At 35.0% G+C, this 21,118-nt stretch overlaps 2 protein-coding genes across 7 annotated transcripts in view; one reads left to right on the plus strand and one right to left on the minus strand.

The window, feature by feature from the left end:
• LOC120319737 (SR-related and CTD-associated factor 4-like) overlaps nt 1-10,185 on the plus strand; it is a 79,674-nt gene extending 69,489 nt beyond the window's left edge. For all 6 annotated transcript variants that reach the window (XM_039368880.1, XM_039368877.1, XM_039368882.1 and 3 more), the window contains one exon: nt 9,022-10,185. In XM_039368880.1, coding sequence (XP_039224814.1) covers nt 9,022-9,842 — 821 coding nt within the window. In that variant the 3' untranslated portion in view covers nt 9,843-10,185. The remainder of the gene's footprint in view (nt 1-9,021) is intronic.
• A 1,850-nt stretch (nt 10,186-12,035) lies between these two features.
• SOD1 (superoxide dismutase 1) lies at nt 12,036-19,363 on the minus strand. Its single transcript, XM_039368883.1, has 5 exons — nt 19,204-19,363; nt 15,648-15,741; nt 15,225-15,294; nt 13,230-13,347; nt 12,036-12,357 (listed from the first exon to the last, which is right to left on the minus strand). Exons 1-5 carry the CDS (start codon nt 19,297-19,299, stop codon nt 12,247-12,249), a joined length of 489 nt encoding a protein of 162 aa, XP_039224817.1. The 5' UTR covers nt 19,300-19,363; the 3' UTR covers nt 12,036-12,246.
• Nucleotides 19,364-21,118: the final 1,755 nt, after the last annotated feature.

The raw sequence follows: 21,118 nt of genomic DNA on the forward strand, positions 1-21,118 counted from the left end.
TTTGTGAAAAATTAAAGTAGGGAGCGCTGTGTATGCTACCTTGCTCTCTTGAAGGAAGGTGAGATATAACTCTAACATATAAATCAATAAATATGTAAGATAAATACCTAGAAGATATACCACTTATTGGAAGTGTCAGAAAAAGAAACTTAAAGAACTATTGTAACTTAACAGATACAATTTCAAAAACGTTGTGTGGATTCCCATATACTGTTTCCAATGGAGATGCTCATGTGACAGATTGAGAACATTGCATCACTTGTAGCCTCTAATGTTATGAAAGTAATAATGCAGTACTGTGTATATTTGTTTAAAAGAAATGAACTTATTCCAATGTAAGTGGATCTAAGCTGTAGTCCAATGTCCTGATACATTTTTTAAATGAAATAAAGTTGTATGGATGCATCTTTTCTAGAAATATTGATGGCTATGTAGAATTGCCACCAGCATAGTTGTAATTTTATGTCTAGCATAATACATTTTTCATAAAACCATGGATTTTGCTGCTTGCATAATTTATGCAAATTAATGGGATAATTTATGCTCTATTTTGATCTCGTTAGTGAAGAAAAAAGCCAATATAAGTATTAGGAATTTTTTTGTTGTTGAAATGAAAACTAAGTTTCTCTATTCCAAGTGAATACTAATGTCATTTACATGAATACACATATGTTTAACATTTAAATCTGCAAAGCTAACAAAACCATTCTGGTTTATAAACTCCTCTTAAGAAATGTGAGAAAGTTTTCTAGAGGAATTAACCTAGTTGAATTAGTCTGTAATATTTGGTAGAATGATGGATTCATGGATGCTGAATCCCATAATAATGAAGCTCTTCATATACTGCTTCAAGATTCAATATCAAGTGATGGGATATACAGTTTTTGTACCTGAGCATCTTCACGTCTGGTGACTACGTTCTGATTTCTACAAATGTTACTTTGCGTTGCTATTATTTTGGTAATTTATGGAACAAGTATATTTCAGGAAAGATTCTTTCATCGTTATCTCAGTTACTTAGACTCATATATAGCACATGTCTCTATCTCTGTCCCATAATTATGAGTCTAAAAGTCATGGATACAAAGGATTCCCCATGATACTGGTAATGTTAGCAAAATTGTACTCCTCATTTAGTAAAAATTACTTTTTGGAAAAAAATTACATTGAGCTTTTATCTTTCTGTAAAAAAACATATAACATATGCAGTACCTGCTACTACTTTGGTAAGGGAGAGGTAATTTTGCTGTTACATGAAACAAAGTCACAATGGGCATACATATATTGTCTGCATGTTTTGGAGATGATTACAAGGCTGGGATAGAAAATGGATGTAAACCTAATCAAAGCAAATTATTTTTTTGCTTTGATTAAATCAAACTATTTTACTTAGGTCATTTTAACATTCATTAATTAACAAAGTAATATATAATTATTAACCACGTGTTGTAAGAAAAGTAACTTAATCTAATCTAATCAATGTATTGCCATTGAATAAACATCTTGACTGAAATGTGACTGAAAAATAAGTAATTTTTTGCTTTGATAAATCTGATACTGGATTTAAAGTTACCATATTTAATTCTTTCTAGTGAATAATTCCAAAGCATTTGGTACATGAACCATTAACCAGCAGTGGGTTACTGTAGTTTTATTTATAGTTTTTCAGAGGTTTTATTTATAGTTTTTCAGATCAATATCCTTAACTGTACAGATTTAAGAGTTCAGAGAAGAACTTTGTGTCTTTGGAAAAATAAGGAAAAAAAATAACATTCTACTATTTATACTCCAAAGAAGGGAAATTGCCCATTTTTCTGTGTAATTTTGCTTTATTGTCAAATAGTTCTTACTGTTAGAAAATGTCTCAGTTTCATTTGGATTCCATTTTCATGTAATTGAAATTCATTCTGGAATTAATTAAACATATCTTAATTAGCTATGTACAGTCCTCAAGAATGTTCCATGGAGCAGTTATCAACCGTTTCCTATTCCAAAAGCCTTGCTTCTGGAAAACTGCTAGGTACAACGGCTGCATCAGTACAGGTTAGTTTTCCTTTAGTGGCCACAGTTTGGACTGGCAAGATTATTATTATTATTTTTTTTTATTGAAAATTTTTAAATTTTTACAAAAACAAATCCCCTTCCCATACCCCCCCCAACCCTACCTCACCCCCCTCCTCCCCAACCTCCCAAACCCTCCCCTAGACTTCCCAGAGCTGAGTACAGGCTTAATTGAGAAAAAAACTTAAAACACTTTTAAAACCTAAACAAATTTAAATACAATCATCATTCTATATAAACTCCCTCCAAAAACGCAAATTTAAACATTACTTTCTTTGAATATCTATAGCTATAATGTAAAATCTAATTTCTCCCTCTTTCTTTATCCTAATACAAAAAAATAAACATATAAACCTTTGTTGTATTAAAACTAAATACTCTTAGAAAACTTAAAGTAAATACATATTTCCTTCAATCTTCATAATCTTCTCACCTATCCAAAAAAAAAAAAAAACTTAAAAATCCTAAACAAATCTAGACACATTTAGTTAAACAAATTATTTTCTCTTAAAAATATTAATAATAATATTTAAAAGCTTGAAACACTTTTAAATCCTAAACAAATCTAAATACAATCATCATTCTATATAAACTTTCTCCAAAAACACAGATTTAAGCATTACTTTCTTTCCTAAACAAATCTAGACATTTAATTAAGCAAATTATTTTCTCTTAGAAATATTAATAATAATATTTAAAAACCAAATTTAAGCATTACTTAAAACTTAAACAAATTATACTCCCTTCGAAACACAAATTTATTAGAATCCCCTCACTGAAATAAACAAATTATAATCCCTTCAAAACACAGGTTTAAACAATATTATCATTAAAGGTTTAAAACTTAAAACTGAAATATATTATTATCCCAAAACACATATTTAGACATTACATAAGACATTTTCCAAAAACGATATAAGTTTTACTTCTCCCACAATCTCAATAGTAAACTTCTTGTCTAAAGTTCTCATTCAATGTCCATAATTTTCTGTCCAATAACCAGTTGCACCCACTATAAACACAAACTTCTTATCTAAAATTTTCATTCAATATCCATAATCTTCTGTCTAATAGCCAGTTGCATCTACTATAAGCACAATCCATATTGGTCTCTCTTGCCCGCAAGCATCGAAAAAAATGCGTGGAATTCTGCCCTTGAAGATCGCTCCAAAGAGTTTGTAAGTCCTGGTTGACCCACCAGCTCAGGAATCAGTACCTGTGAAACTTCCTCAACCTCCTTCTTCTGTTGGTCTTTCTCTTTACAGGACTGGCAAGATTATTAAACAAACTGGTCATAGCTATGCTTGTGATTTTTTACACAGGACAGTGTATATTAATGTACTATAATGGTGACATAAAAATGCCTGATGGTCATAAATGCAGCCATTGGTCACCATTTTTCAGCACCGTCATAACTGCAAATGGTTGCTGTCTGAAGCAGTTACTAAGTAAAGACTACCTATATAATTCAGAGAAGAACTTTAACAATAGACATCAATCTTTTGCTGGTCAGGAAGCAGACTTCACATGAACTACTGGAACTCTATTGTTGCAGAGTATAATAGGATATTGAAGGCAGGACAGAGTCTCTCCATCTTCTGCTGAAGGGAATCCTGACAGGACAAGCTTCAGTTTGTTTCTCATTTTTCTTTTCTTTTAGGGTTAAGCTATGTTTACATAACTACCTTTATAGTCTTTCTTCAAGGTTATAGTCTTGTACAACAGAATATTCTGTTCCTTGCCTGGAATATTTTGTATATGTCTGGTCTTGATTTTCTGTTTGATGCAGAAAGGTTGCATGTATAATCATACTTAACTGTATGACTATATATAGGATAAGGAACCATTTAGGCCAGGGGTATCAAACTGCCGGCCCGCAGGCTGGATGCGCCATACCGAAACCACGCCCACCCCATTTCCAGCAATGGGAAAAAAGTCACGATATGTCGCAACATGTCACGTTACGAATTTGATGCCCCTGACTTAGGCTATCGAACCCAACTCTGCTCAGTTCAGGAATCCAAATCATTCCGTATAGAAGGGTAATTGTTTCCATTTTCAAAGTGTGTGAAAGGTGTTTTTTAAATACTAAAAATACATTTTTCTGTAATATTCATTGCTTTGTATTTCTGTGATGGAATTATGGGAATGATAGGAATGCAGGCTTGTGTACTTTCAAATATGCAATTCTTGATTTTTAAGACTAAATGTTCTCAGTTTCTTCATTTTCTCATCATGTGACTTAGCTTCTAAATCCCTGATAGTTTTCATTATTATTTTCTACATTTGTCTAGTTTCTCTAAAACCTTAAAAGTTTTCTGCCTGAAACCAGATGCTACATGGACTACAACCTGACCATTGCAGAATAAAATGGAAGAGTTATTTTATATTATAAAATGTCTTTGTTGCCTGTAGTTGCCTTTTTTCTTTTTAACCACCTCACCACTGACTCAGTTTGCAATCTGTTACTAAACCACATTATTTTTCTGCTTGGCAGAACACTTGCTTTACTCTCCTCCATTCAGCCCCAGTTCCTTAACTTCCATCAGCTTTTGAGCTGATAAAGACCACGTGGGAAATATCTAAAGAAATTTCTAAAGAAATATCAAAACAGTGACAATGCTGGGAATGTCCATATTGCTGATACTCCATTGAATCCATATGCAACTCAGGTCCTGGAGGATGTATTTATTTTTCTAGAAGCCCATTAAATAGCACCTGAGTACAATGGTGGTGGTGGTGGTGGTGGTGGTGGTGATGAATGCAAGATGGTGAAGATAACTTAATACTTTTGCCTCCTATTTTTTTCCACAACAATCCATTGAATGTCTTGGTGTCTTTTGCTCTCATAACAAAAAACCACCCAAGGCAATTCCTGCTGCATATGATGCATGACCTGCCAGGAAGTTCCAGGGGAAATAGCAGACTGCTGCTCTATTTAAAAAAAAAAGAGTGCTTTAATTGTTAAGGAAATTTACCTTTTAAAAATGTCTGAGTATTATCTTGTGGCATGTGGTTTCTGTTTGTTTTGTCATGGTTGAACAGGATTCAAAACTTCCTGAGTCACAGTGTATCTTCTATATTTCTCAGTTCTGCCAGTTTCTCATGTAGCATCCTCTTGTTTCTTGTTATAGCACCTATTTTCTTTGAACTGTTAAAGATTAATCCTTTTACATCAATTGACCTTTTCTTCATAGACCCCTGTACATTTGCACTTGCTCCTAATACATGCCAATTCATTTTTGAGTTGGATCACAAACATGCTACAAGCACTGCAGGTCATGACTACAGATTCCCTTCTTTATCTTTACATTTGTTTATTAAAGTTCTGTAGAAGGCTTTTATTTATTGTTTCTTTCTCAGGTAAGACAAGGATACACTGTTCCAACAGAGGAAGAAGCTTTTTAAGATTCCCTCCCCACCCAACAATTCACATTCTCTTTTGGTCAAACTCCATTTTGAATATGGTGTCCATTGCAGTCCCACATTCCATTTACTGGAGGTTTTAAAAATAGATTGGACAGCCAATTGTCTGAAATGGTATAGGGTTTCCTACTTGAGCAGGGGGTTGGATCAGAAGACCTCCAAGGTTCCTTCCGTTATTCTATTCTGTTATTCCAAAAAGTATTTGGGGAAATTAAAACAGGTTCAAAGGAAGGAATCAAGAATGCTAGGTGACTAGAAATCAAGTTCTTGAGCAGATATTTAAGGAATTTGTATGTTTAACCTGAGATAAACACAACTGGGAAATATAACACTCTTCAAATACTTGAAAAGATGTCATTTGGAAGAAGATGAAGACTTTTTTTATTTCAGGATATAAAATACAGAATAATAAATGTAAGTCATTGGAAGGGAGATTCTAATTGAAAACTAGTAAAGAAAATAAATAATCACGGAGGCTAAATAGATGGCTAAATCATCATCTGCATAGAATTTGTTAATTGGATTCCTGAACTCAGTAGATGATTAGACTTCATGACTCAAATCCAATTTTATGAGTTTATGAAACCTTACTAACAAATTTATGTTGGTTCTCCTTACCTGCTAACAAAAGCACTTACATTTTATCTCTTAAGTGTTTGCTTTTCTGTAGATCATCTATATAACTATTAAAATTTTCATTGTTGTGACCTTTAACTAGGAAAAATGGCACATCACAGGGCAACAGTTTTTGAATCAAGCTACTTCAAATGCAGTAATGTACAAAATCTGGGACCCCTGATTCTTGAGGGAATGAAATTTTCGGAAGTTATGGCTGGTTAGCACTAGTGACTGCTGCTGTGGTCACATGATCTATTTTCAATGTTCAGGACCATTTCCCAGTCAGTCTCTCCTTCATTCCTTCCCACACCTAGTAGCAGCCACTTACCTGCCTGTTGGAAAGGGGATGGAGGGAGATTTCTGATTCTCCCTGCTAGAGTCCACCTAGGAAATTCAATGGGAAGCTGGCTGGAAGTTAGAAATTGTTTCCTGCCCCCTGCTTTTTTGCCTGCCCTTGGTCATTCTGTTTCTCTGGATAAGGAAATGTCTGAAACAATGACTCAGTTGGGCATGGGTTGTCTAGCAATCTTTTTATTTCTTGACTATTATTCTTCCTCCTAATTATTGTTATGCTTTATCTTTATTTGAAAAAAGTATACAAAATATGTCAAGAAACAAAATCTAAATATAATCCTAATTCTAAATAATACAGTCTTTAAAAAGATAGCTTACGTTGCAACTTAATCCCAGCTGAATTTCTTGATCCTTGAGTTCAATCGTTTCAATAGTTATTTAGAGATCTTAAATTGTGGCTGTTACTCGATACATGGACCTCTTTAATACTAAACATATCCATTGTTTCCTGATGCTTAATTTTGTGAAGTGAAATGTGTAAGTTGCAGCTGGGATCTAGAACCTGTTGCAACTACAAGGATCATGTTTTGAATATAATAATAGAAGTATCTCTTTTCATATATGTTGTGCCAAGGCTGGGCATATCTTTAAACATGAGACAAAAACTGCGGGACGATACTAGAATGCATCTCTGTGCCCCTCAAGCTGATCAGTTTCTTTGAGACAGTGTTCTAGCAGTGATAGCACTTTTGGCTGAGCTAGGCTATTTTGCCAAATCCTAGAGCAGTGATGGCGAACCTTTTAGAGACCGAGTGCCCAAACTGCAGCCCAAAACCCACTTAGGTATCATTGGGTGCCGGGTAGACGTGGCCCATTGGCCAATTGGGTGGGCATAGTCCATTGGGTGGGTGTGGCTGCAGTGGTAACGGCAGACTGGGTGGGATTAAAAAGTTCAATCAATTCCAACTTTGCGAGATCTTTTTTTCCCCCGCGAGAAGTTGAAATTGGCCCAAAGCGAAAAGGTTTTGTAAAACCCAGCTGAAGGCCTAGGATTGGGGCGACAGTGCACGTGCCCACAGAGGGCTCCGCGTGCCACAGGTTCGCCACCATGATCCTAGAGTCATAAAAATGGGCAGCAAACAAATCTCTCCCCCCCCCCAGTTATGAATTATATAGTGGGCATTGCTTGTCAATATATGATGAGACTTGTCTTGCACTCTTTGGGCCACTAGTGAATGGGGTGAGGCATTGTAAAAATTGCCTAACCCTGGTTCAGAAAAATTAGACTTTCTCGTGTGCATTTGAGGTTGCTTAGAAAAATATAGATACAAATCTCAGTCCATTCCATTGGTATATTGTAGGGAAAGGGGAATTTTGTTTCTTGTAAGCAAGAAAAAAGTCTTGAGTTTAAAGTTTCTAAAAAACAGACACTGAAGTCTTGTGTTTGCTATGCTTACTGATGTATGTGTATGGAAAGACTGCTAAAACAGATATACACAGTATTTAAAAAAGTTGTAATTATCAACCAAGTATACATAGAATTGAATAGCCTTAATAATTAATATATTAGGTTGCTGAAAATAATGCCCCATCAATTTAAAAATGCAAAAACTTTAATTCTTTGTGTTTTGGCTCTTATATCAGCTTTACAAAGGAATGGGAATTAGTTGTGACGCATAATACATAAGATGTTTGAAATGCAATTTCAGTTCATCCTTGGAGTTTATGTTCTGCTCTGGTTATAAGATTTGATAATAGAGTTGAAAATAGAATCTTTAATTACTGAGTTCCTATTTAGATATTTCTTACGAATGAAGATGGGACTGAAATACCTGTATGGCATAACATAAACAATATATTATAGATTTGATAAACCTTTTAAAGAAAAAAAAACTTAAGAAAATTATTCTGGGTACTATAAGCCCAATTTTATCAGCAAAGCATTTAATACAAAATCTTTAAACATCCCCCTTTGTTACATATATGTATCTTAAAACGACATATATGTATCTTAAAATGAATTCCATCACTTTAAATTTCTGGATGGATTTTGGATTGGTGCAGGGTGGTTATTAACTGGAAGATAGATAACCTGTCGTATCAGTGGAAATTTTTTGTGGTAGTTTTGAAATGATCGCAGAACTGTAATTTGTTGTATATTAGATATTGAAAGTTAGAATAGACCTATTAAAATAAAGATTTAAATTGACCTTGCTGATTAAATGGTAGTGATCCATAGATAATCCATCTAATTTACAGTTAAAAAAACTGAAAGATTTTCATGTGCAACCTTCTCCAGTAGCTTATTTTACATATTTGATTTTGAGTTGAATTTTCAGAAAAAGGATATTCATGGGGTTCGAATTGTGTACTTTTTCATAGTGCTTCAGTTTATACTTTTTGAAAATAAATTGAAGGTAGGTCTCTGTTCACTAAATTTTAAGTGTATTGATAACACTATTTACCATAGTAAAAGCCTGTTTAAATGTTGCATGCTTTAATGTTGATAAAAATTATGTTATACAATTGAAGCCTGAAAAAAGAGCACATCAAATCTTTTAAGAGATTATATGTAAACAAGAAGTATCTTGTAATTAATTTCATGTTTTTTTGACTTATTAGGTACTCAAGGAGTTACATCTAGTCCAGTGATTGGGCTTCAGACACCTTCTACTGGCCTTTTAGGTGCCCGACCCGGTTTGATACCACTTCAGAGACCTCCAGGAATGCCACCACCTCATCTGCAACGTTTCCCAATGATGCCACCTCGGCATATGCCTCCTCATATGATGCACAGAGGTCCACCTCCAGGCCCAGGTGGTTTTGGAATGCCTCCACCTCATGGGATGAAGGGCCCTTTCCCACCCCCAGGTCACTTTGCAAGGCCTAGTGGAATGCCTGGGGGTGGTCCAGTTGGATCTGAAGATAATAGAGATGGAAGGCAGTTCAGGAATGACAGGCCACCATTTACTCCACATAGAGACCAGGAAAGGTTTGGAAGGAGATCTTTTGGGAATCGGATAGAAAATGAACGTGAACGCTATGGCAACCGTAATGATGACAGAGAGCATGAACGCCTTGGTAATCGTGAAAGGAGAGAATGGGGGAGAAGAAGCCCTGAACGTGATAGACACAGAGACTTGGAGGAAAGAAATCGGCGTTTCAGTGGACACAGAGAGAGAGATTCTAGAGATAGGGAACCCCATAGAGAAAAAGATGAAAATCGAGGAAAGGAGAAACCTGAGCTAACAGACAGAGTAGATGGGGTGAAAAACTATGAATCTCAGAGCAGTAAAATAGAAAATACAGACTCTGTTTCAGAACTTAATAAAGAGTCTGAACCTATTGGTGTGAAACCAAATGAAGAAGTAGCATCTGAGTCTACCTCATCTCTTGAAAAACCTGAAAAACCTACTGGCTCAGTTGTGGAGGCTCCTCGCTAGAGACTGGAATTTGTCAAAAATTGCATTGGAGTGTAGAGCTTTAGAATTGTACAGTATGCTGTATATTTGCTTTTGCTATATCACAATTCCCCCATAGTTTATGGGGATATGTAAGCAATTTGATTGCTTCCCTTCTATTTAAAATAGCTACACAATAACATGAAAAAAAAAAATAAACCATTACCCATTTTCTGCTGTAACTTTTTTAAAGTTTTGACTTTAAAAAGTTTACAAATCAGACTTAGAAGTGCTTTCTATTTTTTTTAATTTAAGTGAAGGTAAAATGGTAAAAAGCTCCTAAAATAGGGATGTGTTTTTAATAAACTCTATTTTCATAACAATCCTTAACGTGTGCTATTCTTCCTATGCTGCACTGAAGTGGTAAAGAATTGTTCAACATCTTAAAAGTTTGAACTAATGCTGTACTGGAGTCTAAATTAGACTGTTTAAATCTGTTAAAACCGTTTGTATAATAGTTCACAGAAGCTAAATATGTGATAGTTACATTGATTTTAAATTTATGCATTTTAATTAACTACATTAGATAAAAATTAATAGCTTTTAAATGTTTAAAGAAATCTGGTGTTTGCAGTGTAGTCACTTTTTTTCCTGGCCATCCAATAAATGCTGTGGTAAATGTTGCCCTATAAATAAGTTCCTGGACTTATACCAGCTCCTGTGGAAAAACTTTTTCTGTGATTTAACCCATTAGTATGTTTCGGCTTGTTCACCTCCAAATTACCACTGTATTTTAATGTGTCTTGAAATAGAGTATATGAACTACTAAGATTTTTAAAAGGACTTTTGCATTCTTTTGCCAGTAACCAAGCTATTTAAGCTGGTTGTGTCATCATAACTTGTAAGTGAAAGAAACAAGTATTAACTCCATTAGCAAATGCCAGCAAGCCTTAAGAGTGATATACATTTTATTCCGTGATTTATTCTATACACGGTGAAACTCTTAATCTGAAATTACAGTAAATAGCAAGTACTGATGCCATGAAACTTTTCTGTTTTGATTTGGTGTGTCTTTCAGATAGCTTGTTATGCTCACTTAAGTGAAAGTATAGATTCTCCCCCTCCCTCCACTTAATTTTTGGAAGATTAATTTAGAGGCAAGATTCTTCTTTGCAATAGAATAAAAAATAACTTTATATATTCTTGTGAAATTAATTTGTGTTGAACTGTTTCCATACCATTTATCAGAATACTAAAATTGATTCTAAAATTCATTTAGTAGCAGTCCCTAATTTGGCAAAGGTCTTCATGTATGTATCATTCTTCTTCATGATCAATACTCTCTTGAAAAAAATTCAGTGTGTTAGATATAAAATTTATATGCGGCACTCTCACAAAAGACTCCAGCTTGTTGGCCTGCATTTTGTTTTAGATCTTAAAACAATACTCTTAATGGGCTGTTGTCATTGCTAGTTACCAGGTGGTGAAACAGACTTTTGTGGACAAAGCATATACATTGCCAAGTACCGTGTAGCCAGCTTTTAAGACAAGGCCACTAATTTGCTCCAACACAGGTAAACACTGCTAACAATTCTGATTTCTCTACCTTTAGCATTAAAAAAATATTAGGACCAGATTTACTAATCAGTTTTTATTTTCAGCAAGGTCTTCTTTGAAATTCCATCTTTATATAATAGGATTAGTAATATTACTAAATTTAGGGTTTTTTGCTTTATTTTAAATGCCATACAGGATTTTGCAGATTTTGTTATCAGAGTTTGTTATCAAACTCTTAAAGGTCTAAAAATGAAGCCCATGTGAGCCATTTTTGAAGTGGCACATCTACATGCCCACTTTCCATAGTGAAGCAACTGCCTTTATAAAGGTAATGTAATATAGTTATGTAGACTTCATAGATTATTACTTAAATGAACATATTTTATTTGGTTTCTTGTAAAATTTAACATTTTAAACCACATCCCATAGCAAATAGCAACAGTTCTATATAAAAAAATAATTTGGATATATGGAGTAGTGATCAGGCTGTCACTTAAGATTTTGACCAGGCTTGATTTACTAATTAGATAAAACCTAAAATAAGAATTTGCCAGATTTTTAAAGAATAGGATTGTCAGACTAGCTGAGAACACAGCATTAGAGCGATTTGAGATGTCCAAAGCATTTCTCTTAGAATCTTTTTTTTAAAAAAAAAAAACTGCACACTCAACATCTGTATAATATCAATACTCTGCATTTGTGTTTTACAGCACTTTAATAACAGATAAAAAGGTAAATGGAACAAGACTTGTCAGCTTAAATTCCAGCTTAATACAACTATAAGATTCTTTTTTAAACCATAACAAAGCCCAGTAATTGGTAATTCTACAGACACATTTATATTCCACATATTGTACTGCTTCTATTCATTGTCACTCATAGAAGTACTTTATACTTTAGCTAGTCCAATCACCCCACAAGCTTGACGGGAACCAGCATTTCCAGTTTTCAAGCTCTCTTCATTTCCTCCTCTACCCAGATCATCCTCTTTTTCATGAACCTAAAAGGCACAAATCAACAAGTTCGGATCAATGCTATTAGTTAATAAAATTGTAATTTTATTCTCAATTTTCAGGTTTTCTTTTTTTAAAAAAAATCCCCGTACCTTTGTTGAATTATAAATGCCTGCAAGAAATTACATATTCTACCATATCTTAGTATGAAGAAGAAAGTGTCTACTAGTTTAACAGTAAGTTAAAATTAATTAAGATGCTGACATATCCTTTGCTCCAACATGAACATAAAATGCTTACAAGGTACTGAGCAATCTTGTTCCAGGGAAAGCAGGCTTCATGAAAAATATGATGAGCCATAGTATGTATCAAAATTTATACTGAGGTTCTAGATAAATGCAATTAAGGGATCAAAAAAGGATTACTGCCTTCCTTCAGTGTTGTGTGGTTATTCCTATATGCTCGTAATATGGCTAGCAAATCTGGATAGTTTTCTCCATGTGCTGGTAAATTACATCTCATAGCATTCTTTGTTACTGGGCAGCCTGATTTGGGCCACTGGCAACTATAACCTTATGAATAGCCACATGTTCAATATCCTTAGTGTACAGGAACATCTTTCTATGCCGATTAATCTGAAAATTTATGCATATGCAGAACTGTATCTTATATTAGGGATCTCTGCTGGATATTTCTCCATCTAGAATTTATACCAAGACATCAAGAAATCTGGACTTAAGGATGCTATCGCCCAGGTTTAGTCAACGGGTTCCATATCAACTATTTTACACATAAGTCCCTGTTAATTATCACCCACAAATTCTGGGTTTACAGATTTTTTAAAAAGTACTTATAAAGGTCATTCAACTTACAAAGGTTGCGTGAAAGCCAGAATAAAAAAATAAATTCCCATACTTACCACCATACAACGTCCAATAATTGAATATGGTCCTGAGAGGGAAATAAGCTTGTCCTCCATTGACACCTCTGCAACACCTGACTCATTTGCAATCACATTCCCAAGATCACCAACATGCCTGGAACATAGTTATTTCACAGAGTTAACAATAAAACTTGACCAATAATGTCTTTTATACACAATTTTCTACAATACTACCGCCATACAGCTGTTTTCAAGCATGAAAAGTCATGTTGATCAGTTTTTGCGATCATTCAATTGTAGTTAACTGTTAGAAATACTATAGCCAACTAATAATACTCTTAACAATATTAGTCAATATTTAGGTATTAATCATTTAAAATTTGCTGTAAACAGAATCTTTCACAAATGCAATATCCAGTTACACCTAAAAGCCCGTAACATTAGTCTTAAGGCTTCATTTGTAAAAAATAATCTAAGTATACTTCAATGCCAAATACAATGCTAGTTGTTTAAAGTTTTCCTATGGCAGCCATTGCCTTTTTTACAGTTATCATGATCAAAATACTGGATCTCCTTTTGCGCAATTCTTAAAGTAGCAGCTGTTAATGAGATAGAGAATTTATAACTATACAAGCTTCCAGAATGTCCTGAAAAGTTCTGCTGGGATCTATTTGTAATATATTCCTACAATTACAAATTGATATTTTCATTATAATTCATGTGTATACAAGTACTGATGCCTTTAATTGTATGGCTGTATTTTGCTTGTTCAAGTAGTAACTGTATTTTTATTTTTGGCAATGCTGAATAAACTGTATGAAGCACAAATCTCTTGCTACGTCTTCAAACTAGAGTTCATACAGAAATATTCCCCTAAACATTCTAGCTTGGTGCCTCTGAACAAGATATTAAGGAAAGAAAAATCAATGTATTTATTCATTTACTTATCAAAATTATATCCCATCCCCAGAATGACTACAGGTAGTCCTCGACTTAAAACAGTTTGTTTAGTGATTGTTCAAAGTTACAGCAGCATTGAAAAAACTGACTTATGGCTACTTTTCAAACCACCATTGCATCAACCCCATGGTCACATGATCAAAATTCAGATGCTTGGCAACTGACACATATTTATAATGGTTTCAGTGTCCCCGAGTCATGTGATCATCTTTTGGGACCTTCTTACAAGTAAAGTCAAGGGGGAAGCCAGATTCACTTAACTTGACAACCGCAGTGATTCACTTAGCAGCTATGGCAAGAAAGGTCATAAAATGGGGCAACTATCTTGCTTAGCAACAAAAATTTTGGACTCAATTGTGTCTTAAGTTGAGGACTACCTGAATTTTTAATCTGTAAAAACCTCGTAGTTGGAGAATACATCAGTTACCATCTTTAGGACACAATATTTAGGGCTGAGATTTAAAACAAAGGTTTTTAGAGAAAGAGAAAGGCGGCGAAATAAAAAGCTGGAGAACACAATAAGATAGGAAGAAGCTAAGTTACTGAAGGAAGCAGGTGTCCTCATAAAGTACAAAAAGCAGCTAAAAAAAGGGTCTTAAACAGAATCTACAAAATTAGTAATTGAAGAGATAATGAAGAGAGACAAAACAACAAGCTAGTGATAGGACCACTGCACAAAGCTCTAGGGGTTCATAGACTTTTACTTCTACCTTGCATGTGCATGCGCAGATAACATTTCTGAGATTGTGAGCCAAGTCACTGGGAACATGCACGCCTGCAGAAAAAGTTTTGAAAACAGTCTGTGTGAAGCAATTTTAATGCTTCCAAGAGTGATGCTTCTTTTACACTAATGAGCTATGCAAAGCATCTCTTTCAAATATTTTGAATAGCTGTACTATTAGTACCTGTGACTATTAACACTCTGGGAAATTCTTTGGGAAGCTTGAAAGAGAACACATATATCTAACCTCAAGTTAAAGAATTAGAAAGGTGGACTTGGATTGCAAAGTGCAAACCCACTCCACCAGAAGTTACCTTTAAATCACACATAGGAAATTTTTCTGTACACACCTTATTTCATCCTGTGGCCCACCGTGAGTTTTTCCCTCAGGATTGAAGTGAGGACCAGCACTGGTGCATCCTGTAACATACACAAGTTAACAAGGATAGCTTTAAAAATAAACCTCACAGAAAAATTCTATTATGTTACAGGTATTTTAAGATGGTTCCATGTATATATTCTATATAACATATACGAACTATAAGTATTCTTATCAGGATATATAAGAAATCTACCATTTGAATTCTAAAATAATTGTTTGTCTTTCTATCCATGATATGAAAAACATTTAACACCTATCACTAGATGAATTTTATTTCTTTCATTTAGAAGTTAAATAAAAAACAATCTTGGGCATTTATCATTTATTCATAGTTTTATGATTACAATCTGTATTCATAATTATCAGAAAAGTTTTAACACAAAAATGTTACCAGTTGTGTTATCTCCAAATTCATGGACATGGAAACCATGTTTCCCTGGAGTCAATCCTTCAATTCTTCCTTTAACAGTTACATTTCCATCATCCTGAAATATTAAAAAAAATGCACAATAATATTCAAACAGTAATTTCACAAAAGGATCTTAAAATATGCAGAATTAAAATTATTCCTCATATAGACAGTAATGTAATAGGAATTTAGAAAAAATGTCCCTATATAGAGTCGGAATCCAAATTAAGAAACAGACCAAATCAAAGAATACATTGAAAATTGCATGATGAATGCACAGATATCTATAACCCCAAACTGGATGCTGCTCTGCCATATAGCAGGATTAGTTATTTCAAAATGTGTACCATATACTTGATTTTAATGTGCACATTCTCAGTGCCACAACCAACAGAGGTATATGATATTAACAAGCATATGCATATATTTGTTAATATCTATAGTATGAAACACCTGTTTCAATTTTTCTCAATCTTGGCAGGCAACCTTTGTGGTAATTTTATTTAAAAAATAAGAAATATATAAAGAAATGATTTCATTATAAACAATTTTGGAAACTTATCACCTTCTCTTAAAATACAAATGATCTCCAAATCCCATCTCTTATCAATAAAGAAATCCTTAAAATATCCTTGTTCAGTCATAATCACCAAAAGTCTATTAAAGATTACCAGAGATAACTTTATATCACTTCCTTTTAACAATCTTGATCTTTAGTCTCTTCAAATAGGGAGATAGTTTGGTGGGTTTGGATAGCCAGGCTAAACCACAGTGAACCATCTCTACTGTCCTAGTTTGTTTTGATTACTTTGTGTGGGGGGGGAGGGAGGGTTGGCATTTTCAAACAAAACACCAGGCTGTAATTGCCTATTATTTTTCAAGGGTAACTTTTTAGGAATACCACATTCTTATCAAAAGCTTTGTAATATTGCAGCTTACCATTCTGTAATTAATAAAAAGGAATATTTTAAAATATCAGATGGACAAGGAATTTGGCAAAAACCTGACCTCCTGAGGCATGTCGAAGTCTGAAGCCAAGAGATAGACTGCTCCTCTGCATATGCTAAAGGCGAGATTAAACACTTGGAAAGGCTTGAATCATTGGCAGTTCTGAACACTCTGCTACAAACAACTTTCAATTTAATTATACTATGGAGTTTATTAAAATTCCACCTAATTTGATGACAACCAAAAATGTAAAGTGCTAAGAACTTCATTAAGAAGAGTCCTGTTTTACCAATCTCTTCTTCTGGGGTTTTTTAAAACAGGTTTGACCCTTAGATTTTAGAGATTGGCCAAAGATGGCAAGTATGTCATAGACTCTAAATGCCTCCATTTCCAAAGACTATACTTATGTAGTCCAACAGTAATGTAGCCTGTTACACTATTCCCAGCACCCAAAATCTAGGTCAAATTCCAAAGAAAGGCATTTTAATTAACTGTTTAATAGATGTGCAACATACACAATCATGGGTAAGTTTATTTCACAAATACTTTTAGAAATTATTTGAAAGTTTGTAATCGTTCTTTGGTTATTTAGATAACCATTAATGCAAGTATTTCATCAGTGGCAGTTGTTACTTATTCACTTTGGAGATTTTTTTCCCCCCAAGAGTTAACATATTGCAGCATCAAATTAAAAGCACGAGATGTTGACTTAATGCAAAAAAAGTATAGCATCACTAACACCTAACTATAAGAAATTAATCATATTGGTTGAGAGCCACTTTGGTATGATTAAGTCATCAGGCTAGAAACCAGAATTCTAGTCTCAACTTGGGCGCAAAGTCAGCTGGGTGACTTTGGGCCAGTCACTTTTTGTCAGTTCTAGGAAGGAGACAATGACAAACCACTTTTGACAAACCTTACTAAGACAACTACAGGGATTTTATCCAGTCTGAGAACTGATACCAAACAGAAATCATGTTTTATCTAATACATATGTACCAAAGTGATTTCCAAAAACTATAATTACGGTACAAGCTTATGTATTATGTAAAACTAAGGAGAATAGTTTAATTGGACAAAGTATGGTTGTTTCTTTTCTAAAATAGCTTTAATTTTCCATAAACAAGTACCTTTTGATTTCAACACATTAAGTGATCAAGAAATTCACAAAAATATTATTGGGAATGAAGGATAAATGTATATGACTATATCACAATGTTAAAAGCAAAGTGTCCATTGAATGCTTACATCTGAACAAATACATTTCCAAACAAAACGCCTTGAAAAAATGCTCTATTGTGTGAATCTTCAACTGCCACCACTACAAGTGTTTGAAATCATTCTGCAAACAGTAGTTAAATTTTACTGATCAGAATTGATTCAAATGTTTCAAAGTATTCCTCTTTTACCACTTTAAAACGGCTATCGCTAAAAAAATTATGCCAGCAGCTTTACCACATACATAATTAGAGTACATACAAAGATGATGCAATCCATTAAATAAGTAAACAAGCTATGTATGGTATGTATGATAAAAGACCAACCTGATCTAGTATTTCCTAAACAGAATACAAAAAAGATCTACAATAATCCACTACCTCATCTCCATTTCAGTTTCCCATGGCAAATGTACACTGAGCACCCACACATAAACTTTCTATTGTGTTCAGATTTTATTTATGAATAGCACAGAGGTTGTGAAACCTGTTTGTCCAGTGAGAATTCAAAACCCATACTGCCTTTCCCCCCTTCAAAAGCAATCATAAAGGTCCTCTTCTAAAACTGTGACTCAGCAATTATTTTTTATGGAACATCTCCTTTATTACAGAATGAAGAACAGAGATGCTCCGAGGATACTGAGAGAAGTTTTTGAGGAAGTTATTTTCACTGGAAACCAAAAGATAGAAAAATCATAACCTCAAACAATTAGTTTCATTGGTCCAGGTGTTATTCTGCCCAAAGGCAAACAAAATGGAGATAAAAATGCATGATGGAACTGCAAAAATCTGAGCAAGAATTAAAAAATATTTTATCTTCCCCAGTAATATGCTATTTTTTTCTTTAAAAAAAACCCCAAACTTTTCTTTGCCTTTGTGCAGAGTAACATCTGGACCAGTTTCTGACACCTTATCTGGTATTTCATAACTACTATTACTCTACAACCTTAACCGAGCCAAATCTAAACAAATCAAGGACAAATCAGGATAAAGTAGCAATAGTAGAAGTTTAGCCTGCAACCACAGAGTTGTGCAATGAAACCAGATTATTTAGTTAACCTGATTTCTGCAACCTTCCGCAATTATAGAAGAAATCCAAGAGGCTCACAGCAGAGCTTCTCCCGAAAGAACAGGACCCTAGGCTGAACGAGATCTCAACTTGCAATATTAACCCGGTTATCTGGGACATCCTCTTCGGCTCAGCATCTCAGCCCTAGAATAGCAGCCTACAAAAAAAGCCGATCAGGGACTTCCAAGCCGCAGTTTCTTCCAACGGGCAGAACTACTACGCAGCCCTTCCAACTTACGCTCCCTACCGCGAAAGAAAAAAAAAAGCCCCCTTTCTTAACAATACCCCGGGAGTCAAGCCTTACTCTCTGGTCAAAGTGTATAATGCCGCTGACTTTGGTCTTCTCGTCGGGATCGCGGAGAATGCAAACCGCTTTCCGCGACGCCATGTCTTTCGCCATGTCTTCGACTGCAGCAGCCTCTCCCGAACTGCAACTGCCCTCTCACCGAGCGCTTGCGCGACGCCCCCTTGTCATCTGCGTTTTATAGCCTCCGGGCTTTCTCTTCCTCCCAATCACGAAGCTTTGTTGAGCTTCTGAGGCCTGCCTTCGCGGGACGTCGAGGCCAATCTGTGAGCCGAAAACTTGCAATTTTTTTTTTCCTCCTTACGCAACCAGCGAGGAAGATTAAAGGAACCGAGGTTCCTTTGCCGAATTAGAAATCGTGAGGTCGCGTTTTGTTCGCAGGCTTCGTCTGGTGCAGGATCAAACATAAATACCCGCTTTGCTGACTGGGGAATTCTGGGAGTTGAAGTCCGCACCTCTTCAAGCTGCCAAGCTTGAGAAACACTGCCTCAGAGGATGCATTTTATTACCATTTTCAAATAGCTTAAAAGTAATATAGAGAGTAAAAATAATATAGAGAGCCAGCTTAAGGTATCAGAGACCATGAGTTCTAGTCTGGCCTTAGGCACAAAGCTGGCTGGGTAACCTTGGGCTGGTTACTTTCTCTCAAGCCTAGGAAGAAAGCAATGGCAAACCTATTCTGAAAATCCTGGTCCAGAAAACTGCAGGAACTTGTCCAGGCAGTCTCCAAGAATTTGGACACTATTGAAGGGAACACAAAAATTGTGAGACTTCTCTCTGTTATATTGTCATTCATTCATTGTGCAGGTGACCTTAGTCAAGGTGACAGGTAGTCCTCAACTTACAACAATTCATTTAGTGACTGTGGGAAGTCATATTTCCCCAGAGAAGGAAATATTAAAGAGGCAGAAAAACCAGGTCTGTAGAAATGCAGATGTAAATAATCCAGGAAGATTGAAGGCCCCCAGCTAGAAGTTTAGGAAGACAAAGAAACTTAAAATCTACATACTCCACCCAAACTCTAAGACAGAACATCATAGGATTAACCCACAGATGCCAAAGGGCGCACTCAGACTCAGGTCAAAGTTCATGCCACAGGAGCAACTCCAAACAAAAGGCTCCAGAGGGTATAAAAACCCACTCCCTATATGTGCTCTCTCTTTTTTTCTTCCAGAGCCATCTTCCTATCTGGTTCTCCTCTTCGATAAACTGCAACCTTCTTTCTAAAACAGTTGCCATGTTGTTTATTCCCAGCTTGGACTGAACCATGATGAAGACTTTTCCTTCAACAGTGACCATTCGAAGTTACAGTGGCACTGAAAAAAGTGACTTATGACCATTTTTCGCACTTATGACCATTTCAGCATCTGAGGGGGTCATGTGATTTACATTCAGATGCTTGACAACTGACTCGCATTTATGATGGTTGCAGTGTTCCGGAGTTATGGGATCCCTTTTTGCGAACCTTCTGACAAAGTTAACGGGGAAACCAGAGTCATTTAACAACAGTGTTACTAATTTAAGAACTGCAGTGATTCACTTAACAAATGGGGCGAGAAAAGTCATAAAATGGGGCAAAACTCAATTAGCAACATAAATTTTGGGCTCAATTGTGGTTGTAAGTTGAGGACTACCTGTAGTAAAGTACAAAAATCAAATCATTTGCTAAATAGTGGGATAATTTGATCTGTTGATATTTTTTGTCCTGAAGAGGTTGGTACCCTAACCCTTTCTTTAAATGATATGACATTTATTATTTCACCTTGAAATAGCAGTGTAACCTTAGGTATTGCTTATTTTCTCCTCCAATTCCTTTTAAAAAGACAGTACTTGTCTCAAACTTTCCATCTAAAAATACATGTACAACTACTATAGATATTTCCATAAACCCTCGAACATGTGACACAAGGAGCAA

The sequence above is a fragment of the Crotalus tigris genome, unplaced genomic scaffold, assembly GCF_016545835.1.
Source record: "Crotalus tigris isolate CLP2741 ecotype Arizona unplaced genomic scaffold, ASM1654583v1 scf7180000020943.996319, whole genome shotgun sequence".
NCBI lineage: Eukaryota > Metazoa > Chordata > Lepidosauria > Squamata > Viperidae > Crotalus > Crotalus tigris.